At 39.1% G+C, this 26,808-nt stretch overlaps 1 protein-coding gene across 2 annotated transcripts in view; it reads left to right on the forward strand.

Annotated features, from left to right (window-relative positions):
- The window catches only part of paplna (papilin a, proteoglycan-like sulfated glycoprotein), a 35,138-nt gene extending 9,131 nt beyond the window's left edge, over positions 1-26,007 (forward strand). Inside the window, exons 8-29 of one of the 2 annotated variants that reach the window (XM_017690788.2) lie at positions 400-523; positions 616-696; positions 883-1,055; positions 1,292-1,415; positions 1,633-1,759; positions 1,999-2,070; positions 5,764-5,968; positions 6,845-7,021; positions 9,438-9,588; positions 10,277-10,360; positions 11,692-11,845; positions 12,136-12,223; positions 12,330-12,441; positions 14,519-14,846; positions 19,030-19,188; positions 19,641-19,768; positions 20,336-20,438; positions 20,552-20,698; positions 22,438-22,565; positions 23,100-23,208; positions 23,364-23,527; positions 24,314-26,007. In XM_017690788.2, the coding sequence (XP_017546277.1) occupies positions 400-523; positions 616-696; positions 883-1,055; positions 1,292-1,415; positions 1,633-1,759; positions 1,999-2,070; positions 5,764-5,968; positions 6,845-7,021; positions 9,438-9,588; positions 10,277-10,360; positions 11,692-11,845; positions 12,136-12,223; positions 12,330-12,441; positions 14,519-14,846; positions 19,030-19,188; positions 19,641-19,768; positions 20,336-20,438; positions 20,552-20,698; positions 22,438-22,565; positions 23,100-23,208; positions 23,364-23,527; positions 24,314-24,522 (3,147 nt within the window). In that variant the 3' untranslated portion in view covers positions 24,523-26,007. The remainder of the gene's footprint in view (positions 1-399; positions 524-615; positions 697-882; positions 1,056-1,291; positions 1,416-1,632; positions 1,760-1,998; positions 2,071-5,763; positions 5,969-6,844; positions 7,022-9,437; positions 9,589-10,276; positions 10,361-11,691; positions 11,846-12,135; positions 12,224-12,329; positions 12,442-14,518; positions 14,847-19,029; positions 19,189-19,640; positions 19,769-20,335; positions 20,439-20,551; positions 20,699-22,437; positions 22,566-23,099; positions 23,209-23,363; positions 23,528-24,313) is intronic. The other variant, XM_017690789.2, reaches the window with a different exon arrangement.
- Positions 26,008-26,808: the final 801 nt, after the last annotated feature.

Raw genomic sequence — 26,808 nt, forward strand, 5'->3', positions numbered from 1 at the left:
TACATTGGTCCATCTTGAAGACAGTTGCAAAAAGACTTGTGTAATTCTAAGGGTTGAAGAGAGGTAGGAAAATGATCATGGAAAAATGAATTAGGATTGTTTTTGGTTCATAAAACTATACAAAACATTGTAAGTGGTCTTCTGAAATTCTAAAATAATTTGTTAACTCATAGAAGGTAAAATTAAATCTGTTACTTTTAGTTTTATTTTAGCTTATTCTTTCACATCTTTTTCAAAGCAATTTATGTAAAAGATTAATTTACTGGAAAGTTCCTTGTGGGAGTTGTGAGGCGTTCTAAAATAATCTTCAAGAAAATCCCCCACCCTGAGTCCTTGTTCTGAAGAATGTGTGCCAAACAATATCCCAAAATATCCTAAATGTCTCTTTCCTGCCTACAGCGTCTGGGCTGTGACAGCATGCTGGACTCTACCCAGCAGGAGGACCCTTGCCTGGTGTGTGGGGGGAACGGTCAGTCCTGCCAAGCCATCAAGAACACTTTCTCCATGCGGGATCTGCCTAACGGTAACACGCATCCCAGGCCTCACAGTGTGGGGTTTAAAATGAGAGTTTGTGCCAAAACAAGTGTCAATGTTTATTTTTTTCTTTACTTGTAGGGTACAATCAAATGATCATCATTCCTGTTGGTGCTACCAGCATCCGCATCAGTGAAGCTGTAGCTACTCGCAACTACTTGGGTAAGTGTATGAGAATGAGCTGCATTGGGGCAGTTTTTCATCCCTCATTCCTTGCTGTTTTTAAAAGTAAGCAGTAGGAAGCAGTAGGAAGCAGTAGGAAGCAGTAGGAAGCAGTAGGAAGCAGTAGCAGTAGTAGTGCTGGTGGTGTTAGAATCAGTATATCCCTCCCAATGTGAATTCTTTCAGCTATCAAGAACCTGCGTGGTGAGTACTACCTTAACGGGCACTGGGTGATTGAATTTTCCCGTGCTACCCCAATTGCTGGCACCATGCTGTACTATCAGAGAGGAACAGAGGGGGAGATGACCCCTGAAACCATCATTGGCCGTGGACCTACCACTGAGCCCCTGGTCATTGAGGTAAGATCCTTACTTTGGTACACAGCTGCAGTCCTGTAGGTCCACCGTTGTGCACAGATTAATGTTTTTTATGTCTAGATTCTCCAATTTATGAGCAGAAATTTTCTATCAGTTAAGTGTCTCTGCTTATTTCAATGAGCTATGAATGAGAAACAGCTAATTATATCATGCTTATTATCATTAGCCATAATGATGACTTCTAATGTTCAACCTGCTGCATGTTTGTCTCCATTCAGCTGATCACTCAGGAGCCCAACAGAGGAGTGGACTACGAGTATTATCTGCCCAGTGGTCGTTCTAGAGAGGGCTACTACTGGAGCTATGGCTCCTGGTCTGCCTGCAGCAAGGAATGTGGCTCTGGTCAGTGTCAAACCTCCAGGCAAGAGCTGGGAGCACTCTAGTGCCTAGTAAAGAGATTGTTTTGAACAATATCTGAGCATGATTTGGCTGTCCTACCGTCATGTGATGTTATGAATGACATTTTGTCATGTATCCATTTCACAAACATTGAGCTCATGACATGACTTTGATAAGGTTTTTAATAAATGGTTGTCTTATTTATTTTTTATCTTCTCAGGTTATCAGTCTCGTCTGGTCTTCTGTACTATTGATAATGAAGCATACCCAGACTATTTGTGTGCTTCCCTGCCTCGACCTCTCAATAACCGCACATGCAACGAGCAACAGTGCCCCCTCACCCGCAGGTAGGAGAATTCCCTAAATACATCGAAACCTTGCATTCAAAGTATTAAATTAGCTTTATTTTCAATAGTTGGGATGTCTGTGAAAGGTCTGTGATGATATGTGATGTCCTTGTGACTATTTAAATGTCTATAGTTCATGTGAGCATTATCACAGTTGTGTTTTTATTGATCTGGGTTGTTTGATTAGTGAGGAATTGCTGGGTCTGAAAAGTTTTGGTGTATTGCTCCTGTTCCGTAAGGATGGCGTATGTGTACCAGCCGCAATTGTGGAGACCCAGAGAGCCACCACGTGTCTATGTTCAGGTGTACAGGTAACTCTGTCCGAAGGAGCAGATGGCAGCAGAATGTGATCTCAAACACAAACTGTAACTTAGGGTCTCATTTTATTTTGATGGTCCCCCATAGCTTTTCTACAAATACTCAAACTGTTAACAATCTAGTGAAATTCTCTATAACATTGCTTCCAAATAATTTGGAGCACTGTGCAAAATGTAAATAAGAACAGAATAATGGTCAAATAATTTAAACCCCATATTTAGTTGAAAATATTACAAAAACAACATTTGTAATTGTTTTGTAAAAAATATATTGCAAATTCAAATTTGAGTCCGGCAACACATTTAAAAAAAGTTGGGATGGCACGTTTACCGCTCTGTTGCATCACCTCTTCTTTTAACAACACACTATAATTTTGAAAGTGAAATATTTTCCCATTCATGCTTGGTATAGGATGTCATCTGCTTGACATTTTGGGGTCTCCTTTGTCATATTTTTTTGTTTCATAATGCACCAAATGTTTTCAATGGGTGACAGGTCTAAACTGCAGGTGGGCCAGTTTAGCAACCAGACTCTCTTACTATGGTGCCATGCTGTTGTAATATATGCAGGTTTTTATCATGCTGAAATAAACAAAGCCTTCCCTGAAAAAGACATTGTTTGGATGGCAGTATATGTTGCTCCAAAACCTGTATATATCATTCAGCATTAAAGGTGCCTTCAGAGGTGTACCAGTCACCCATGCCATGTGCACTAATGTACCTATGTACCATCACAGATGCTGGCTTTTGAACTGTGCACTGATAAAAAGCTGAATGGCAACTCTCCTCTTTAGTCTGGAGTATACGGTGTGCATGATTTACGAAAAGAATTTCAAATTTTGATCTGACAGCCTATAGGACACTTTTCCACAGCTCTGTCCACCTTAGATGAGCCCGGGCCCAGATAAGACAGTGGTGTTTCTGGATCCTGTTTATATATGGTTTCTTCTTTGCATGACTGAGTTGTTTGCATTTGGTGGGTGCAGTGATGAACTGTGTTCACTGACAGTGGTTTTCAGAAGTGTTCCTGAGGTCATGCAATGATTTTCACTACAGAATCTTGCAGTGCTGCCTGAGGGCCCTAAGATCACAGCTAGCCATTACTGGTTTTTGGCCTGTCCCTTGCATGCAACTTTTTAGTGATATTATATGCCATAGATGATGAGATCCCAAATTCTTTATCATTGTACAATGAAAAATGTTATTCTTAAATTGTTGCATTATTTACTTGTTCAGTCTTTCACATCTTTACTTCTGAAAGAAGCATGGGCTGCTCTCTTTATAGCCAATCATGTTACTGACCTGTTGCCAGTTAGCCTAATTAGCTGTGAGATGTTCTACCAGGTGTTTTTTTTTTCTTTTTTTTTTAGTAGTACACCACTTTACCAATCTATTTGTCCCGTCTCAACTTTTTTGAAGCGTGTTACTGGCATCAAATAAAAAATGGGCATATATATTTAAAAAAAAAAACAATATAATTTCTCTGTTTCAACATTTGACAGCTTGACTTTGTACTATTTCCAGTTACATATGGGGTTTGAAACATCATTGCATTCTGTTTTTATTCACGTTTTGCACTGCACCCCAACTTTAGAGCTTACTGTCCAATGTAGAATCCTGGTGTTGGGAAATATTGAGTAAATGTGACTTGGTCCAAAGTTAAGTTGAGCAAGTACAAAGCATCTACAGTGGAGCATCAAAACAGTGTTCAAAGTGTTACCCAACTTGGGTTCCCAAAGAATGTAGCAGCTTTTTATGGGCTAATTTTAGTTTATTACAGGAATTTTGATGAGTTTGGGGTCAACCCTTGGCCTCTCCATACACATTTTCAAAAGTTGCTAAAATGTCTTTCACAGTATGTCTAGATCTCAAAACTACATGGATTCTTAAAAGTCTCAAAATAAATCATTGAAATAGTAGTCCACAATTTACTTACACCAGTGATATGTGTTTGAGCTCAGTCTGTATTGATGAGTTCCATGTGTAGTAGATGAGTGTTGTGAACGCCTGTTCTTCCACATGTGGAGATGAACTAAGGCCTGGGGCAACTGTCCAGCTCAGAGCTTTAGTCTGGTCTTCTACTCCCACTTACTGCAGTATTTCTCCCTGAGAAAAGAGGCACCTGAGTGCTGTTTCTTTTCACTGGGCACTTCACTAATCCCCCTTTTTAAAAGACACACACATGCCCTGTGCATGACCCATGAACTCAAGCTCTAGAGCTTTGAGCTGGGCTGTTGTCTGTGCTGTAGAAGAGCTGTCTTTGTTGGTATCAGTGCTAGTGGGGCTACTTTTGTCCGTAGATGTTGTTTGTGTACTTTAGGTTCTGATGTTTCTCTGAATCCACAGTCTGGTGCTCTTCCTTCAGATTTGGTGTGTTTATTTATTTATATATATATATATATATTTATTTATTTTTTTTTTCTGGGAGTTTGTGTGAGAAGCAGAACCTGGGGCCTCAGCTACAAAACCCCAGAACTTCACACCCACAACAATGGCACATCCTGGAACCTTGACTGTTGGTGAACTCTGAAACTATGCTTTATAATTACTGTGGATTCTGTCTTTCACTGACAGGAGCATGTTTCTATTTTGTTGAATCTTGAATTCGTGCATTTTTTTCTCTCTTCCTAAGGGCTCATCAGTCGCCTGACAGGGAAAGTGTTGTTTATGAATTCTTTGAATGTGAACCATGGGCATCAAATCTAATCAGTTTTTTTAAATGTTCATTTACATTGTATGTGTGTGTTTCTTTGTCCCTGCACTCTTAAAAATAAAGGTTCCCAATGGTTCTTGACTCGGATGCATGGTTTTAGAAATAGTATAGTATAGAATCTTGATATTGTGTGGATACTCTCATTTGCAAAAACTCTCTTTTTAAAATCACCCATCAAAGGGTACTTAAGGGAGCCTGATTCACACTACTCTAGAATACCCTCCTATTCAGGTTGTTCTAGAATGTTTTCTCCTTTTCACACTGGTGTAAATGTTTTCTCTCATGAACAGCTGCTCTAGAATGCCTTCCATTCACACTGTTCTAGAAAGTTTCCCCAATGCACATTGCTCTAGAATACATCCTTATTCTTCTAGTTTGTTCTAGAATATCCCCCCCATGCACACTGCTCTAGAATACATCCTTATCTGCCCTGTTCTAGAATACCCCCCCCATGCACACTGCTCTAGAATACCTCCTTATCCACCTTGTTCTAGAATATTTTCCCCCCATACACACTTCTCCATTCATACTGCACTAGAATGCCTCCTTAGTCACACTGTTCTAGGATGTTTTCCCCATTCAGACAGTTCTAGAACATTTTTGCTGCTCATTCCATTCATACTATTGGACATACTTTCATTAGTATTGAACATTATGGTAGATCATCTTTGCAAAAACAATTGCCAATTGAAATGTTATGTAGGGAACCACACGTGGTTCTTCTGACACCTTCATTTTTAAGAGTGAAAAGCTGTGTATTTAGAAGTGTCCTATGTGTTGTCGACACTAACTGACTACTAAAAGTGACGCTAAGCTCACTAGGTTGTATGTGGTGCTGCTGTTGGGGTAGATGTGTGGGAGCTGCATGTCTTAGCATAGCTTGGGTTGGAGTTCTTGTTGTATGCAACCTCCTTAAGATTTAACCATACTAGCTGTACTTGTTCTCACTCTGCATTGATTCTGCTGTGCGGCAGCTGGAAGATAGGTGAATGGAACCAGTGTTCAGTGACGTGCGGTGGTGGCTCTCAGGTGCGGCGAGTGGAGTGCATATCCCATGACGCATCTGGAGTGCGGGTGGTGGAGGACTCTCTGTGTGAGACCTACGCTCTCAAACCTCTCAGTCAACAAAACTGCAACATGCAGCAGTGTGCCCAGTACAGCGTGTCCTCCTGGAGTCAGGTACGTGCTGTTTCATTTAGGGTGGGCGATATAACAGAAATAACCTCTTGGATAAAAAATAAGTGTCATGATACTTGATCTTTTAATTTAGGTTTTCAAAAATAATAGATATTTTTAACTCCTTAAAAAGTTCCTTATGGCATTGCATGTTTGTTGTGACAGTAGTTATTACGACTTAACTGGGAGTGAGAATAAGCGCAACTTTCGAAGCATTTTGTACAGGTTAAGTAGTATTAAGTTTTTTTGGCCTGTGGTGTTGTATGCATGCTTTGTAATTGACTCTGTAGCAGAGAGGTTAATGTGGTTAAATCACTCGCTGCAAACTCAAGAGATCAGAGTTTGACTTTGGTTCAGGAGCGCGCTGCTGAACTGCTCTAATATCAGTGTAATTTGATCCGCTCTGTCACTGTAGCCATTAACAATGCATCTGCTGCAAGAAGTCATATTGCAGTGATACAGATTGTAGTAAAGGAGAGAACGCTGGACAGCTTGTACCCACCTTGAATAACAAAGATAGGATTAAGAAACCGGGAGGCAAGATAATAGTAGGGTGCGAAAAGTTCATCCCAGAAATACAAAGTAGAGATGGGAATTTATGGGATGTTATACTGGAAAGAGGGGGAGCTTCAGGTGCGGTCCTACATTTGCTCTTTTGAATGACAAATGTGTAAGTGAGGTATAATAACACCTTTATTTGGAGCTTGTGGGCCTTCCTGGCTTTATCAGTAGGGTCAAATATCTTCCAGGCTCTGTAGCAAACAGTGCTACCCATATGAAATAGATTACATAGAATTATTGGTTTATTACACTGTTGTATGTAATTGTGCATACTTTTATGTACTGTGTGTGGGTGTCTACTCTGTGGACTGTGTGCAGTGCTCTGTGACATGCGGCTCTGGGGAGCAGATGAGGGATGTGGTGTGTGTGGGATCAGGAGGAAACCGTCTGGAGGACTACATGTGTGGGACCCTGCTGAAGCCCCCCAGCACACAAGCCTGTGAGATGCCGGCCTGCAGAATCCTTGTTGGCTGGCATATTGGGGACTGGGGTCTGGTGAGTTAAGCGCTAAATTACGCTGTGTCATATTGTTGTTATATTGTATGTTTTGTATATTGTTGCTGTCTTAATAAAACTGCTTATTATCTACAAAATGGCAACTTTATAGAAGGAAAAAAAGGTTCATCAATTGTATAAAGTAGCAAGGTAGCATGTAGCATTGTCATGTGATGCAAAACTGCAATTCTTTGTATTCTGGAGAATGTTCATCATGTTAATTATGCCATTTAGTGTAACTGCAACTGCAGCTGTAAAACTTTCAGGCAGTTTATTGATACAGAAATCCTTAGAATTTGTTCAAATGATCAATAAAATATCAAATTATCATCCCAGTATACTGCAAATAGTACACAAGGGCAAAAGTGTTTTTGTGATTTGAACTCATTTTGTGCTTTTGCACATCAAAACAAAAATTTTACTTTACCTCGTACAGAAATGCAGTTTTTGTCCGAAACCAAAATTCAGGACACACTGGGCTGAAACCTGAAACTGAAACCTGAGAAAAGCTGACCATAAATAGAAACAATTTACATAAAATAAATGCACTGAAATGATTACAGGATGTAGGCATGTGTCATGAAATGTTTGAGAATGCTTGGCCATCCAAAGCAATGAATTCTATTATTCTTTAGGCATACTTTGCACTTTTGCATGATAATTTGTGAATTAAAAAAAGTGTTAAAAATGGTCAAAAATGGCACATTTTGGAAAAATTCTGGTACCCAAAATTTTCTGATATCCTAATTCAGAGTATTTTTTTAGTTAAAGTGAACGGTACAGTGTACTGTAAATGGAATGGAATTGAATACATACCCTCTTATGAATGTTGTGAATCTTATATACTGTGCCTCCGAGGAAGAATTCAACCCCCTGCAGATTTTGCTAATTCAAGGTGCAAATAAGTTAGAGCCTTCAAACTTTAAACAAGAGTAGCATTTATTAACCGATATGTTGCTCAATTAAATTATAAGACATTTTAAACATAAAAATTAGGATAAATTATTATTCAACCCCTAGGTTTAAAATTTTGTGGAATAACCCTTGTTTGCAATTACAGCTATTAATTGTTTTTCATAAGACCTGATTAGGCCGGCACAGGTCTGTGGAGTAATCTTGGCCCACTCCTCCATGCAGAGCTTCTCCAAGTTGTCTAGGTTCTTTGGGCATCTCTTGTGGACTTTGATCTTGAGCTCCTTCTGCAAGTTTTCAATTGGGTTAAGGTCAGGAGACTGACTAGGCCACTGCAACACCTTGATCTTTTCCCTCTTAAACCAGGCTTTGGTTTTCTTGGCCATGTGCTTGGGGTCGTTGTCCTGTTGCGGTCCAGACCAGATGGCCAGGCCCCTTGGCTGAGAAGCAGCTCCACAGCATGATGCTCACACCACCATGCTTAACTGTAGGGATGGTATTCTTGGGGTCGTATGCAGTGCCATCCTCTCGCCAAACGCCCTGGGCGTGGTTGGCACCAAAGACCTCGATCTTGGTCTCATCGGACCAGAGAACCTTGAACCAGTCTGCCTCAGAATCCTCCAAGTGATCATGAGCAAACTTTAAATGGGCCTTGACATGACGCTTTGAAAGTAAAGGTACCTTATGGGTTGTCCTGGAACAGAGACCACTGGAGTGGAGTACGTTACTTATGGTATTTATTGAAACCAATGTCCCCATCACCATGAGGTCTTCCCGGAGCTCCCTCCTTGTTGTCCTTGCGTTAGCCTTGACCGTTCAGACAAGCCTGGCCTCAGCATGGGAGGAAACTTTGAAAGGCTGTCCAGGCCATGGAAGGTCGAGAGTAGTTCCATAAGCCTTCCACTTCCAGATGATGCTCCCAATGGTGGAGACAAGTAGGCCCAACTCCTTGGAAAGGGTTTTATACCCCTTGCCAGCCATGTGACCCTCCATGATTTTGTCTCTGATGACCTTGGAATGCTCCTTAGTCTTTCACATGTTGACCATGTATGAGTGCTGTTCACTTGGTTGGGGAGGGGCTTTTATAGTCAGAAAAGGTGAGAAAAAACTGATAATTAGTCCAAGCATATGAAGCTCATTGTTCTTAATACCTCAATTACTTCTTAATACTTGAGAACCAAGCAGAATTCTGGTGGTTTGAGGGGTTGAATAATAATTGACCCTCTGGTAAACTTTGCAAATTTTTTTAAAATGAATAAACCGAGGAATAACATTCTTTTTTGCTGCAGTGCATTTCACACACCCAGGCCCATCTGCAGTCCAAATTTCACAATGCTAAGTTAACTCCAAATGTGTAAACCTGCAAAATCTGCAGGAAGTTGAATATTACTTGGAGGCACTGTATGTTTTGATCCCTCTCTCTCTCTCTCTCTCTCTCTCTCTCTCTCTCTCTCTCTCTCTCTCTCTCTCTCTCTCTCTCTCTCTCTCTCTCTCTCTCTCTAAGTGTTCTAAAAGCTGTGGCTCGGGGCTGCGGGAGCGGCAGGTGATCTGTTCAGACACACAGAGGAACCTTTACGGGGTGGAGCACTGCAGCAACCATCCCAAACCCCCTACTGTGGAAACCTGCAACTCCCAGCACTGCTACAGCCCCCAGGGTACACGCCTGCCCCACACACATTCACATACACTTCAGCTGTTCTCGGGTTCCTTTAGACCTTCACCACCCTATAAATGAGCTTTATAGTTTGTTGTACATACTGTGTGTACCTTGGTTCTGGTTTGACTGTGCTGTAAACTGTTGTGTTCTTCCTTATTATAGACTTAAACTCACTCATCATTCGATAGAAACACAGAGTTGTGGTTGGAGTGTATTACAGAATTAGTGGCTAACTATGAGAGTTATTAGAATTTTAATAGGCTTCAAGTAGTAAAATATAGACACACAATACTGTGCAAAAGTCAAAGACCAGCCTTTTATTCTTTTAATTTTCAGTCAGAATGGTCATTATTAAGTACTGGACTGGAAATTAGATAAATTAAGTGGTCTGTAATAATAATGCATAGTACAAATGTATCATACTACATAGTCTGCTAATTCAATTGTTGTTCAGAAGTCTAGAGTTATTTCTAGACAATATAAATTACAATTATGTAAATGATTACATAGTTTATTACAAAATGTAATGAATGTGTAGAATCTGTTTAGGAAAGTTTAAAACTTTGCACTTTGCATCAACTTTTACAGTTTGTTTCAGTGAGTAATAGTGTATTATTAGTGGTGATACAGAACATTTTGGATCACTTTTTTTGGGTCACAGTCTTTTGCCTATTCATGTTACACAGTGGTGCCCAGCATGCAAGACCCAAGAGGCTATGACAACACCCTACGTGGATTCCTGCTTTATGCTCCTGAAGAACATGCTCCAGGTTACCGCCTGTTCTACTCTCTATAAATCATTCAGTGCAGTTCCGCTTTTATGGTTCCACTTTGGCCTCATATCTCTCCTTGCTCCCTAAGTCTCATTGTGATTTCCCCTGTAAAACCCACTCCACCCTCTTCCCAGCACTGCAGCCCTCACCCTTCTGTCCCTGCACTCATTATCTGGACCTGATTGGCATGTTTTCAGGATTGTCTGTGTGATTAAAATATTTGTGAGGCACTCGAGTGTAGGAGGGTGTGCTGGTCATATCCGAGCTGCTGCTGTATCCAGTTTTTCACGGGCAGCATTGGGTTCGATTAGCCTCGGATTTGTTTTTTAATGAGTGACTTTTAGGGGGTAGATTTGTTTAGTTGAAATAATATGCTTATGTAATTTTCTCTTTCTCATTAGTACAGACTAGTATGTGTGCAACAAAACAAAAAGACTTCTACACATTTTAATGCAGTTACTTTTTTATATTCCGTTTTACTTTTTATATTTTATTTTTTCCCAATATGTTAAACTCTGCAAATAATTAGAAATTGTACATTAAAATTTGCAGAAAAATGCAGTATTTCTTGCAGAGGATGTGTATTTTCTTATTTTCAATGTTTCAATCTGACCACGGGGTTTCAGACATTTGCGTATGACTACACTAGCCAAAAAACAAATGTCCGTATCAGTGTGGGATTTATTTATTTATTTATTTTGATGATCAATCACTTCATGACAAAGCCAATCTCTGTAAAACTGTTATTACAGTTATCTCTCTTATAGCGTGTGATAGTGGGTTTCATATTTAGCAGTACCGCTTGGGCCCGAATGTGCCAGGTTCAGGCTTCAGTTCCATACCCATGTCTCTAATATGTTTCACTATTCTTAGAGAAGCATGTTAATTTTGGTACCCGAGTCTTTAAATAGAACCGCTGTGAAAGTGTTTAGTTTACTGGGATTAAATTACTGGGTGGTGTTGTTTGTCTGTCCAAATCTGTCTTATTGGAGTCTGTCTGTTTTTATCTTCTTTGCCCCCTTTCATTATGAAAGTCTAGGAGTTTCTGTTTCTCTTTCTCCTCATCCTGCTGTTCACACTCTCCTTTTATCTCATGTTTTCACAGTGCCTGTTTTCCCCCTTCCACTTTTCCGTCTCACATTAATTCTCCTTGAATGGCAATCTTCAAAGAGTAATAAAAAACTGTTTCTCTTTCTCTTCTGCCCCCCCCCCCCCCTCTATTTCTTTATTCCTTCTTTGATCTTTCACTTTGTCCCTCTTTATTTCTCCCTCTCTTTCTCTCTTTTGGTCACTCATATTCTCTCTTTCTCCCTCTTGCTCTCTCTCAGTGCATCAGCCAGTAGATGTAGACCCTTACCCCAGTACAGGTGTGGTTCCTCACTGTCGTCAGTCTCCATACGGTTGCTGTCCTGATGGCAGGACTGCAGCCAGTGGCCCCCGCGGTCAAGGCTGTGTCCAGAGAGTGCCTTGTACCCGCACCAGGTACACATTGGGTAGAGTAATGGGGAGAAGTCATATCATATACACAAATAATAGCAGTTTGAATTAACCCTACAAAGTGTATATAATCTAATTACATAATCATAATATTAATTTGTACATACTTTTATCACCAGTTATAGGATTAAGAAATTAAATAATTACAGAGACAATACATAAAGTTTTAAACATCATGAAATGCAATTTATGATGTATGAAACCTGCAAATGTAACTCGTGTGCACACATGCTCTTAACTGCATTACACACATTGCTCCATATCACATCTCTCAGGTATGGCTGTTGTCGAGATGGAGTATCTAAAGCCAGTGGACCCAATAAGGAGGGCTGTCCTGAATATGTCCCAGAATATGTTCCAACTGTGAGTATCTGCTAATCACTCTGTTTCACTATTCACCTGGCAGCCTTACTCTAACAACTGCATCTTGATATCTCATCACTTTGTCTCTTTCTCTCTCTGCACTCAGCCTGCCTCTCCACCTGTAGACTGCCGCATGTCCACATATGGGTGCTGTTATGATGGAGTGACCACTGCTAGTGGTGCTTACGGAGAGGGCTGCCCCAACCTCCTGCCTAGTGGTGAGTTAGATACTGCTGGCTGATATGTATATGCATATATGCATCATTTAAAAAAAAAAAAAACAGTTTAAAATATATAACTAAATAGTATACTTTCTGTAGTTTCTGCAATGTTTCTTTTAGTGTAATAATAATAATAATAATAATAATAAAGTTTAAACATTCTTTTAGCATAGTGTACCAGCACTCAGTATTCAGGAAACACGGGCTCATTAACTTTACTGATACTGTGATACACACCCTTATTCAAAAGTTTAAAATCACAATTCAAAGGTTTAGGGTCATTTTCTGTCTCTAAATTTTCCTTTTTGTTTTCACTAAAATTTAAAGGGCCCTTATCGTGGACTAAAACTGAATTTTCCCTTTTTTTAATATGAAGTTTTATTTACTATGTACACATTTTTTTTTTATTTAAGTTTCAAAACATACCAAACACTTCTCAGTCCATATATAACTAAACTGCAAAATCCTTTTTTGGAATCAAACTACAGCACTTTAGCTCCTTCTATTCAGTCTGAAATTACAAGGAATGTTTTCAACTTTTTTGAAAACGGCTCAAAACAAGGCAGCTGATTAGAACAGACCTGTTTTACACATACCTTATATATCTTAAAAGTATAGTAGCAAAAACAGCCTGTTTAATTCTAAGGGATAAAGAGAAGTTGAAAATGATCATGTAAAAATATATTACTGCTGTTTTTGGAAATAAAACCACAAAAACTTTACGAGTATACCTTAAGTAGGATGTGCGCTCTTTAAAATTGTTGGAGAAAAATGTAGTGATGAAATCTCAGTCAGAGACAAAGAATTATCTCGCACGTAATATCTTTCACAGTAGTTCTTGTATTTTTGTTGTGAGGGTGCACACACTAGATGATTAGGCAAAAATAATGCACATAATGAGTTTCGGCTATGAAAAATACTCAACATCCCAAATCTCTCCCGTTATCACATGATGCAAACAAAACTAAAATAACATCAAACACGGATGGATGTGGAACATATTGTGGTACTGAATTACAGTACCACCTAGGATTACTTACAAACATAGTAAGGTATAGACTTGTTCCAGTTATTTATTTTTTTAATATTTGATATTGGTTGTGTAGGACTGATTACAAAGCAGCAAATTTGGAGATCTGGATCCAACCCCTTGAGAGAGAATTCCATTATTTTTTCAGAATTTCTACATATTTAAGTTGTTGATATGTCAACAGTCATTCAAAATGGTTTGATTTGAAAGGCTCTGCTGTAGAGAAACTTACTGAGTCACAGTTGTTCAGACTGACTGTGATAGGAACCAGACATGTGAAGGATTTAATGCATCTAAAAGCTACCTCACATAAAGTTATTGCACAGAATGGTTATAAGTATGCTGTCTGAAACCTGAGGAAGTTATGTTTTGACATGAAATCTATTTTTTAAATAAATTCATGGTATAGAGCTTCATACAGAGTGTAGGAAGGCAGTTTTTTTATTTGACCATTATTTCACCATAATCCACATTAGAAATCAAATTTCAGAAGACACATTTAAGTTAACTGATCATTTTGCATAGTAAAAAAAGTGTCTGTATTTACATTGTAGATGCCACGACACCTGGTTCCTATCACCATCATTGTAAAGAATTATATGCCATAATGGTCCATTTCGCATCACACTCTTAATGACTTGCTTGTCTCTTTATGACTGAATTTTGACTGAATTACATCCTGACTGAATTATGTGGTGGAATTATGCAGTGGAATAATGTGCAAGATGAGCGAGACTCTCTAAGAAAAACTCTCTAAGCGCAGGAAGGACATTAAGAGAAACTTAGACTAAAAAGGGGAAGCCATTCTCCTCTGGGCTGCACCAGAAAACAAAGTTAGGATATGAGTAGGACATGTTTACATGTCAGATTGAGCAGAGGCACTCGGATCCAACAAAGAAAAGACCTAATGCTAATGACAGGTGTTAGAAGTCAGGCAGTCAGAAAAAGACTGCGTGAGTCTGAATGGGGCTGCAGCTACAGAGATGATATTTACAACCTCACAGGCCCGTTTGAGTCATGCAGAACTGTGTTGTGCACCTCCAGCTCAGCGCATGTCCTGCGAGCTGCCCCACAGCGCCGGCCTGTGTGACCAGTGGACCGCCCGCTACTACTATGATGCCACCTCGTCCCGCTGCATGCACTTCTGGTACGGCGGCTGCCATGGCAACAGCAACAACTTTGCCACGCTGGAGGAATGCCAGCACACATGTCAGGGAAGTGTGCCTGTCTCCACTGTGTACAATGCAGAAGCCAACTCAGGCCACATCCGTCTGGGAACTAGTGCAGCCCAGCATGCCCGTCGTGCCAGGATCCAGCTGCGGGGCCGCCGGCCTGCTCCCAGAGCCGTGCAGCTCAGCAGCCCCTCTGCCAGGTAAGAGCTCAGGACCCCCACTGACCCACATTACCCCAAATTACCCCAAACCACCACAAACCACTCCAACCTGCCTCAAACTGTCCCACCTGCACCCTGTGCCTGTCTGAGGAGCCTGACACTGTCTCTGCCATGATACTAGTTCACAAAGGCCCAGGACCTGCTCACTTACTCATACAGCACTACAGACATTCACGGTTAAATATACACATATTAGGGCTGCACAATATGATGTTTTGTAATTGTAATTTCGGTGCTGGCCTTTGCAATACTGATACTGCAATAACCAATCACACTTGTGACACAGTGATGTGCTCCAGTTTCCTTCAACAGTCCAAAGACATGCGGTAAGGTCAATTGCATATTTGAATTGGAATTGTTTGTCTGTTTACCTGTGGTGACCTGTCCAGGATGTTTCTTGCCTTCCACCTAATGTCTGCTTGGATAGGCTTCAGCTCCCCCATGACCCAGAAGTATAAGTGGCTTAGAAAATGTGTATATGTGTGTGTGTGTGTGAGCTCACAGTGCCAAACATAGTCTGAAAGTACATTTTGGAACAAGCAAAAATAGCAGTATAACACATCAGTTGTGCTTTACTTTCACTGTCATCAAACCAAAAAATGCTTAAGCCAGGCGTACACTATACAACTTAAAAAATTCTAGCAGGTTTCAAAAATGGAGAGAATCACATTCTTGTCAGTCTTTCAAATGTTGTAGCACACAGAACACAGAAACTCTATTTCTATACACAGATACATTTTACAAAGACTTTTACTATTTTGTGAATGCATTATTAACTCCTGTGGTTCCAGATTTAAACAAGCTAAAGGTATCGCTGCCAGATTCTCAGAATGGAATGCTGGCCAGACGCTCAGTTTAATGGGGTTACCAAGGGGTGAGCAATATGACGATATTTATCATTATCGTGATGCATTAAGTCACATTACATCACTGTATTTTTTTCTGAGCATATTGTGGATATTCTGCCCTGCGATGGACTGGTGACCTGTCCAGGGTGTATTCTGCCTTCCACCCAATGACTGCTGGGATAGGCTCCAGCATCCCCCCACGACCCTGAGGGAGAAGCAGCTTAGAAAATGTGTGTGTGTGTGTGTGTGTATTGTGGATATTGTCAGTACTTAAAGAACACTGACAAGCTGCATGATTTATTACAAAGAGACCATAATTAGTTCAATTCAGTTAGATATTAGTTCAGTGCAGTAAGTGAAACATTTAATAAAAATTATTGTATTGATAATTTTGTATTTTTTTAAGTGTTGCACTCGGTTTATTTTAACTTCTCAGAAAAACGAACTATTGTGCATTCTGAAAATGTCATGAAGTATTTTGATGTATTTTTGCCATATAGCCCACCCCAGGGTTAACCCATCACATTTTCAACTGAGTGTTTCCGTAGGTGTTTGGGTCAACTTTATCAGTTCATCCAAGTGTTTTTAATATGTTGTAAGGCATGTTTGCAATCGCAGTATGTAGCCGTATAATCACAGGAAACTACTGTTGTGCAGCTCTAATACACAAACTAACAGGCTTATATGCTTATTCACTCGCACAGCACTACAGACCTGCTCCCTCAGTCATATGTGCTGTCATGCACTGTACCAGTGTTCTTTGAGTCAGCAGAGTCTCTGATGTACCTTAAAGGTATTTTTAAATGTATTTCTCTTAATTTATCTAGTAATGTAGTCTGCTTAGCTAATTTGGTTAGCATAGATTAGGTTAATGCTCAACAGTCCAAACCCATTGCTTACAACTATAGATACATTACTTGCATTGCAGCTATGGTACCATTTCATTATACATGCATATTGTGAAACATACACATAGTTATTAATATCTCATGCTTGCTTAAGTTTATACATGCCTCAATGTGTCTGCTGACTCTCATGCCCACTTTCATGCTGTAACACACCCTACACATTCTTTACCTCTGGCTGTGCACACACACTTTGCCCAGGAGAAGTTGATTTCCCTCACTGTGGACATTGCTGTGCTTTTGGGACTGGTACATTTTCTCCTGCCTCCACATATGTGCCCACTTCCTCCACTGTTGTTCTTAGATTTGTGTTTAGTCTGTTAGCCTGGTAGTCTTCCCCTGAATCACTCTCACTTGTGTCTTTGCTTTCTCTGCACCATCTGAGCGCTGTTGTCATTCCTTATGTCATTCAGTGTGACGAATAAAGAAACCTGCTGTGATGCCCCAACAGTGCTGCTCTGTCTGTGTGTCTCCTCACAGTGCTCTGTGCAGAAGTCAGAGACCACCCTTTCATTTATTTAATTTCCAGTGAAAGCAAGTTGAGTACAATTCATTTTCAGCGTCAGGAAAAGAGCAGGAAACACATATTTACCAGAAGATTATAGTTAAATATAATGTTTAGTGTAACATTAGCCATTAGCCCATCATTAGCCTTTATTACAGCTTCCATTCTTTTTGAAAGACTTGGGATCTACAGGGATTTTTTTCCATACCTCCAAAGTCCAGTCTTAGAAGTTGGTTGCACTTTTTGCTCCTCAGGATCAGTTTCAGATTTAAACACAATCCATATAACCTTGCTCCATATCTAAGATGTCCAGTTTGGTCATCTACTGCAAATATTCTTCTTTATTTAGTCCATTTCCTCTTCTCTGTAACCACTTTAGGTACTGTTTATCTGATTGTGATCATTTTGGTGGCCCGCCAGGTCTTGCATGATTGTTGGGAGTCTTGTTTTCTTTGTATCTTTAATCATTTTTGAAGTCCAGTTTTAGAAGCACTTGTTTTTTTCACTTATTTTCCTTTGACATTTCTCTTTCTTACGCAAATGGATTATCTTCTATGTAATCTCATTTAGTCATTTTCGATGCACATGAAAAGGTAGCTAAGGTGTGTTTTGGTAGTTGCTTGTGTGCAAGTTAATATCTCTTTGAAGGGGAAAGTTATGACAATGACTCAAAGTAAAGAGTGGATAATTAAATACTGGTACATTTGATATACTTCGTGTTGGAGGCTTGTGTGGAAATTTTCTGTTTTTCCTCACTGTGATGATTGTCTTGTATGTATTGGTTGTTTTCACTGGAAAGTGAATAAGTGAAGTATGGTCTCTGACTTTTCCACAGAATTGTACACACACTTAAATGCTTTAAACGTGAAAGTGGAACCTCAGGTAGCCATTATGCTTCCAACATCACAACAATCTTTAGTCACATTTCCACTCCAAATGCTCTTATTTAGCTTGTGGATACTGCAAATGCTGCATTATGTGTCTCTCAACATACATTTTTTAAGAGTTTGTCAGTGAGTTTTGTCAGTTGTTTTCATGTATTTTATGTCTGTTCTATCAGAACCTCTTAAGTTGTGATGGATGTACCAAGTGGTCTTGTCATAATTTTTGAAGTCACGAATGGTTTTTTTTTCTTCTCCTCCAAAGTTACCATTTCTGAGATATGAGCATTTTTGTCATGACAGCAACAAAATAATTTTAGTGGTTTGCTGCAAGTATGAAATTTGTCTCAGAGCTGTCTGTCCCTCTTGCCTAAAGCCCTAGAATAACGATTGTGCGGGTTTAGTTTGCATAAACTGAGAACGGAGAACATAAAATGAGACAAAATTACTACTCTAACATCTGCTTTGTCATAATGTGGTCAGTAAGGCTTCATAAAACAGACTACTTGGAGCAGTAAACAAATCACTATGGTGACGGTTGGACTTCTTCACCACAAGGCAAACCTATGTTGCCTGTTTTGTACTCACCATTCATGCTTGTGTGATATGAATAGAATGATGTGCATGATGGCCCAAGCCTGAGGCATGTGGAAACACTATGGAAATGCTCTGTCCACTCCATGTAGTCTAAAGGATGTTTGCTCTTTAGACTGAAGAAGGAGCCATAGAGATTGTGCATTCTGTTCCTCTGTGGCTGTAGCCAGGTTAAGGCTGATCTTTATGTTTACTTTGGTGACTACAGATTGTAATATGTTGTTGCCAACAGTATAGCATAAAGTGATTGTTCCCTCTTTCTCTCCCTCTTTCTTTCTTTCTTTCTTTCTTTCTTTCTTTCTTTCTTTCTTTCTTTCACTTTTTTTCTTATTTCCTTTATTTCTGCATGTATTTTCTCTATTTTCCGTCTGCCTTTTTTTCCTTCTCCTTTTTTCCCTGTCTCTTATTTCCTGGCCTGCCCTGCTTCAGTTGGACTGCTGTGGGTGTGAGTATAGACAAGTCAGACCCCTCTACAGTGGAGGGGATAGTGGGACAGGTGGTGGTTTTGCCCTGCAGGGTGAGCCCACCCCCCTCCTCGACCGTGACAGTGGAATGGAGACGAGACGGCATTCCTCTCGACCCTGCCAGGTCAGTACATTATCAGGTGATCACTCATTCCAAGCCTCAATACTGCAAATCATATTTCTAATATTTCTAATATTTCTTTTAGCCGCTAGCACCAGGTCAGTCATCAGACGAATAAAAAAAATGATTTTTGAACTGAACCAAAGTAAACCCCACCCAATGGCTTAATTAAGTTATAACACATGTAACAACTAAAAGGGTGTCCACATTTTTGCACATGCTACAAATACTAGTTCTTTCTATTTTTTACTTTGATCATATAAAGTAATAGAAACTGGACAAAAGAATGCATTCTTGGGTGTTGAACTGAAGTATTTTGGGAATAATGAGAAGCTGTTGAATGATAATGTACTGCTGTTATTCATTTATGTTAATTCATTATAAGGTTATGTAATAAAACAAAATTTTGAACAGCAGTTTGCACACTCTCTTCAGTGACTCCTCTTCATGCGCAGGCACAGACAGCAGCCTAATGGCTCTCTGCTGGTGGGTCCTGTAACAGTGGGGGATTCTGGCTGGTTGCTGTGTGTGGCCACGCGAGATCGTGAGAGAGATTACCGCTACATCTACCTGTCTGTCTCAGGTGAAAACCGCCTCTTATTGTCAGACATTCTACTAGGGGACTCTGTTTTTGCACAACAACCAAGCTGACCAGGATTTTATGCATTCATCTGGCAAACTGAATTTTAATTTGGTTTTCTTTTTGTGGGATCCAGCAGACCTGCTAGGGACAAAATTTTTTTACTCCCTAAATGATCTGGTTTAGTTAATTTAGTAGGCTATTAGACCTACTTGCCTTGTCTTCTCCTCAGCTTCTAAGTGTAAAAGTAATTTATAGTAAGTTAAAAGACTCGTGTCTAGTAATACATAAGAAAAAATACAGGAGTAAAATTCAAATGCTTTTATACTCAAAAATACAAATGTAATGTGGATTAAAAGTTTGGAATTTGTCTTTTTTTTTCACTTCACTTCACGAAATGCAAACAGAGGCATTTCAGAGGAGACCTAAAAGGCTGACTGAAAGTATCTTCTGCTCTGTCAAATTGATGACTTTCACTGGAAACAGTGTTTGAAATACGTAGGATGCATTGTCATGCACAGTAGTGCGGTATGCACTGATGATTTCACACAGGATGGTTTATGGTTGTAGAGGTTGCTCAGGATTCAACGTTACCTCAGGATGGAGCAGAGAGGACAGATCCTGTTGACTCACTGGACCCTATCCCTCATGACCCACGCCAGCACACACCCAGGTACTGACCATCATAGACTCACAGTAGCACATGGATAAACTAACACATGAAGCATAAAGCAGTGTAAAGTCAACGCACTGATTCTCTGTGCCCCATGGTCTGGGTTTTGTCAGGTTTAGTATTGACCGATCAGGCTCGACGCTGGTTGAGGCGCGTGCAGGTCAGACTGCTAGACTACACTGTACTATCCTACCCACCTCAGCTACATCCTCAGTCAGTATTCAGTGGACCAAAAACGGAGCTGTACTCAACACACTCAGGTATGTGTTTGTGGATGTCTGTATAAAAAAGGCTATGTTCATGCGTAGGATTTAAGTCCTCTTTATCATCTTAACTTGCTTCTAAGCCCTACATTTAGAGGTGACTAGGATCAGTAGTGCTGTGATATCAGTACTTCAGGACAAGACCCATAATTATTGATTTGTTTCTTAATTTGCTTCCAGTAAGCTCTGCATGTAGAGATGACCAATAGTGCTATGATATCATCAATACTTTAAATCTACTAGATCTACATTTGTTATTTTCAATTGTTGCCGTATAGTGCTTCATGAATAATTACAGTTTGTATTAGCCATAATATGTCAAGATTGTGAGAAGGCCAATACATACACATAATTAGATTCAGATATTAGTTGTCAGATTCACTCCTGAGAGGAACAATAAACAACTTAAACATATGAATATGAAGGTTATGAATACCCTTTCAAGACAACCTGAAAATATGTTTAGCATGCAATAGCTTAGGTGTTGAAGTCTAGAGAGAATAAGCCTTATATTCACAGCCTCCAAACTATATAAATTCACTGATACCTGTATAGTACATTTCTATCATTAAATCATAATAATTAGTAACAACTTTCATAACTTTACTCCTTTAATTATACTAATTACTTAATACAGAATCAGAAATATATTTTTTACTTTACTGGACAGATAAACAGGTAAACTGTCTCTCATGGTTAAATACACTTTCATCCTTAATTAGAGAGAGAGAGTTCAGTTGTGTTCTTTAAGTTGAACAAAGTTGAGGATTGAGGAGTGAATGTATATTTGCTAATAGGGGCAAATGTATATTTGCTAATGGTGATTTCACACAGGATTGTTTTATAGTTGTAGAGGCTCTACAAGTTGCTCAATGGATGCAAAGCCCATTCACTGATGCTCCAGATACTCCAACTTAAAAGTTTTTTGGTTGATTTGACCATATGTCAGTCTGATTATTACAGTGCCATAGTTTTTATGCATTGATATACCTGTGTGTATGTTTTGACCTGTTTTTCATGTAAAGTGTCCATGTACAGCATGCGTACAACAAAAGAATTTCACATGAATAAGCATACATATGCTAATACCCCACCACCCAGTCTGGTTTGAATGCTTTTTAGGCCAGAAAGTTACAGTAGGCGATAAACAAATCAACAGATTTATTTCCCAGATTTTATGAGCAAGTTGTATTAAATTACATTCCTTGTATCACAACCTTATATGACCATATGTCTCATAAACTGCAACAAAACTGTATTTTATATGGGTAAGCTGTATGAGTTGACACTTATGCATTAGACTTTAGCAGTCTAACATCTATGGGCCTTCATAGCTTATCTAGTTTAGGTGGATTTAATTGATATTTAGTTGAATGTAAGTTAAAGACGAGAGTCTGAAAATCCTATCCAGTGGATATTCAGTGTTTTAAAACATTGAAACATTGCCTTTTTAAATACTACAAGAGACAACACTGTTAAAGGCTTTTCAGCATATTGAACTATCTAGTTGTAGTATGATTAAGTGACTTGACTTAGATTAACCATTTCACATTAGGCTTTGATGACACCTCTCAGATGTCTTCAAAATTAAACCACAAGCCCAGTTTAGCCTTAAATTACTAGCACCTGTCTTACTGTGACTGTGTTTATATGTGAGCATGTGAATTTGTGTCTCAATGATTTTCCTTTTTAATGCTTATGCTTCCACCCTCCTGTTTGACATTCTGACTCACCAGGCATTCACAGAACTCTGACGGCACCCTGGTCATTAATAACCTCACATCTAATGATTCAGGTGTTTACACCTGTGCAGCTGCTAGCAGTCAACAGCTGGAACAATTGCAAGTCCAGCTCAGAGTTACAGGTTTGATGAGCTCTTCATTGATTATTTATCATGAAGTATACTCGTTGTTGCTGTTGAAATGAAAAGAATTCTTAATATTATCATTTTAATAGGAAATTCCATAGATTAGATTTTTTTAAAAACATAATTCATTGTGATTTGACTGGTTCATGTAGAGAATACTACATACATACATACTAAGATTTCTTTAAAGTTTTGGTGATAGAAAGCAGGTGTCCTAAAGTCTACAACACATATATAGCCATGTGTCCACTGAGTTTTCATGTGTAATTCTAATGATGACAAAAATGTGGAAATTGTCTTACATTATATGTACACTGTATGGACAAACGTACTGGGACTTTTATGGGAATGCCTGTAACACCTGAATCTGCCCCTCTCTGCCATTAATATATTTTAAAAATAAAGTTTAAAAATAAAACAGTGTCTCAGGAGTCAGGCAAATACACTGTTACATTGGTTTGATAAGATACCTGCGATATGCAGTCAGTACAGTTTGAGTGGTACAGCTGTGTTTCTGCTCTCCACCACTAGGGGACCTGAGGATCACCACAGCCCCTAATAATGTGCAGGTGTCCCAGGGCAGCACGGCTCAGCTTCCCTGCATAGTGTCTGGAGAAAACGTCAATGTGGGCTGGTCCAGGTCTATATCAACATTTGCCTTTATTTAAAGACTTTTGAAAGTCACTGTTTAAACCCAAAAGTGTTTTGTTTTGTAACAGTCTCTGCTTTCTTTATGAAGTAAAGGAGAATATTGAGTGTTTTTGTTTTTAACCAATCTGTTGTTGTTCTGGGCAGGAATGGTGTGCCAGTAAGGCCAGATGGACATCGAGTGCTGGTGTCGGCGGATGGCACTCTTATTATACATAATGTACAGCCTGTGGACGAAGGCTCTTATACCTGCAACGCCTACAGTGGTACATACTCCGTCAGTGCCACCGCTGAAATTCGGGTGACCAAAGGTAGTCATGTTTTCACAATCCAGCTCTGAGTTAACTAAAGTTATTTCAGTTATTTTATGTTTTCAATAGAATGGCCTTTTCTTTGACTCACTGAAAAGGCTTTTATAACTGATTAACTACACACATACTATAACGTAGATTTTCAGTTTGTCAGTCAGTCTGTGGTATGTGCAAATGAAACACAGAAACTCTCTCTTGTAGAGAGGAAATGTATGACCTTGTCAATATTGACAATATGTCAGTTTCCAACCAAATGTGGAGAAGCTGTGAATGATAACAATATTGGATTAAACAAACTATAGTGTAAGACCGTAATGCTCACATGTGGTACATTAATTTGGATCACAATAATACTTTATCACGTTAATCCTTCAGATGATAATCATTTGCCTAAATGTACATTATTGTTGTGGTTAAGGATGTGGATGTCTATGAATATTAAGGGTTTAAATTTAATCTTTTGGTCAACACATTTTGTTTTCCAACGTTCTTTGTAAAGCACAGTTAATGTGTTTGTAGATAGATGTGAGGCACAATGTCAGACATTGTGGAATATCTAACATTCAGAGATTGTCAGCATGGTAACACCTTCAATACTGTATCTAACTGAGTAACAGAAATAATTACTGGATAATAGTGATTCATTGAATTTACTGTTACCTTTTAGATTGACTTAGGCATTTTTGAGTCAACTTAATTCAGTGCATCATTGTTATTCAGAGACTGGTCAGTATCAGAAAGAACAGCCCTACACAGTAACACAATGAGTTTTTTCATTCTCTGTAGATTATGGTGGAGGCCTTAGCCCATCGGTTGACTGTGTGGATGAGCCGGATTTGGCTAACTGTCAGCTGATCGTCACTGCCCGCCTGTGTGGCAACCGCTATTTCTCCAGCTTCTGCTGTGCCAGCTGCTTTCACTATGCAATGGGAAAGAGCAGGCCAGGCCGGCATGGAAAAGGAACAGTGGTCAGAGCTCTAGGCCTCATAGGCTGACTGGGACTCTCGTGCCTTTTTCTGCATACAGAGCTGTGCTGATACGATTGTATATGTTATTGGACAGCATGACTCCATTCCCACGGAAGCCTAATGTTGGTCAAGTTGCTCATATCACAATCCTGTTTACATTTGTGTTGGGCTTGGGAACGTGCACTGTAGAGACGCACTGCAAAAAATGCTATCTTGTCAAGTAAAATAATATTAAATGTAGTCAATGGATCTAATGTTTCTTCTGTTAAGATTGTTGTAAGCTTAATTTCAGATTATTTTCCTTGTTTCTTTAGACATTTTCAATTGTATTATGTGAAATGGTCTCATTATATTGGATAGATAGATAGATAGATAGATAGATAGATAGATAGATAGATAGATAGATAGATAGATAGATAGATAGATAGATCATTTAGCTTATTTTAAAAAATGTTAAAAAAAAAATTTGCTTGAAACCAGCTAAATGTATAGTGAGAATTTTACTTGAAGGAATTACTTAAAACAAGTAAAAAAAAAAGCCTAGAAATAAGCTAAATAATCTTATAGTAGGTGCACAATCATCTCAAAATGGGAAATCTTACTATATAAGATTTATTGACTAGATTAAAGATCATTTCACTTGACACAATACCAGTTTTTTGCAGCGTGCGAGGAGGAGCAGTATCTCTGCCTGTATTTAAAATGGACTCCGTCTCTTTATGCTGTGAGCATGACTGAATTTAAGATGATTCTCAATCTTATGGATGAAAAGTGCCAAATAATAACTGAAGACATGGATTTGCTGCATGACTGTCGATCTATTTTAAGGTTATTACTATCAATCTACACAAACTAAAAAACTAAGCAGTCAAGTGGTGGAGAATCTTACTGTGATGTGGTCTGTACTTAAAGCTGTGAAATCACAGAAAGTGCCTGCACATCCTTGAGATTGGATTGACACAGCTGTCAATCATTTCATTATCCAGACCCTTTAATCAGCAGTTATCTTTTATAAAACATTTTATGTGCTTTTATTGTAAAGTTAAACACTGGGTGGCTGTGTTAAGATAAGGGAAACTAGTTCAACACAAGTACCAACAAGAAATTGACTAGACATTTTGAAATGAAGGTTGCCACTAGAGGGTGTCAGAGGCATTTTGATTAAACTTTACTGTTTAATTGCTGCCATGCTGTCCACTCATATATACAGTCATCGGTGACAGTACATCCAATATCAGCTTTCACCAGCCGTTTCTACACTGAAATAACCACATCTGACCTCAGATCAGCAGCTAGGAGCAGACTGCCTCTACTCTGGAGGACAAAGGATTGACATGTACAAATGAAATGTACTGTAAAAGCAATGTAATACTGCACTTCATCTACGTTGTTCTACTTTATTTATAATGATGTAAACAGCTTTTGTGTTTTGTACTTACTGTATCTTTGTTTATGAAGAACTTTTTGTGAATCACTGTATATAAAGAATTATAATAAAAACACACATATGATTTTCCCTTTCTTCTCAATTGCTCTGAAATGGTTAATTGTTAGAGAGCCAGACAGTCTAATCTTTGCAGTTGTTTTTTCCTGGTTGCCACAGATTAATTGGTGCTTTTCTTCACTCTCAGTCACTGTGGTGGTACCCTCTGGGGTACATCTCAGTACCTTTAGTCAGGGATCATAACTGTACCATAATCCACTGAAATGATATTTTCTAAGTTCTAAGTTTCTAAGACTCCACACACCCCGACTCGTCTCCAGGCTTTTAATTTTATTGTTCTGTTTCAATACAATAGTTTATAAAAAGATACAAATCTCTACTTTTCCACTAGGAAAAACTTATTTAAGGTGCACAGTTGGACCTTAAAACCACTGCTGTACCTTTGAGGGAACACTTACATTGTTTGTACCTTAATGAATGAATCATGTACCTGCATGGTACCTTTATTTCAGTGTTGTTGAGCTCCTGCCCTGACTGAACTAAATCAACTACTGCATTATACTGGTTTTGCAGGCACTGAATCAAATCAATTCCAGTCCTGTATGTCCTACAGAATTTGGTAGTTTTTCTACTCATACACACCTGATTTAACTCGGCAACCAACTCAGCCAGGTTTAGAGATGGTGTTTTTAGGAGAACTGGAGATTACAAAATGTAAAGGATATAAAGAAAATGAGACTCATACCAACCATACGAGACCTGATAGACCACCAAAGCTGTCCCCATCAGATAAATGGTCAAAACAAAGAAGCTGTTGATATTCTCAGAATAATGAGTCCAGACCCAAATATTAGTGAATATGTTTGAGA

This window comes from Pygocentrus nattereri, chromosome 10 (genome assembly GCF_015220715.1).
Source record: "Pygocentrus nattereri isolate fPygNat1 chromosome 10, fPygNat1.pri, whole genome shotgun sequence".
In the NCBI taxonomy this organism is placed as follows: Eukaryota; Metazoa; Chordata; class Actinopteri; order Characiformes; family Serrasalmidae; genus Pygocentrus; species Pygocentrus nattereri.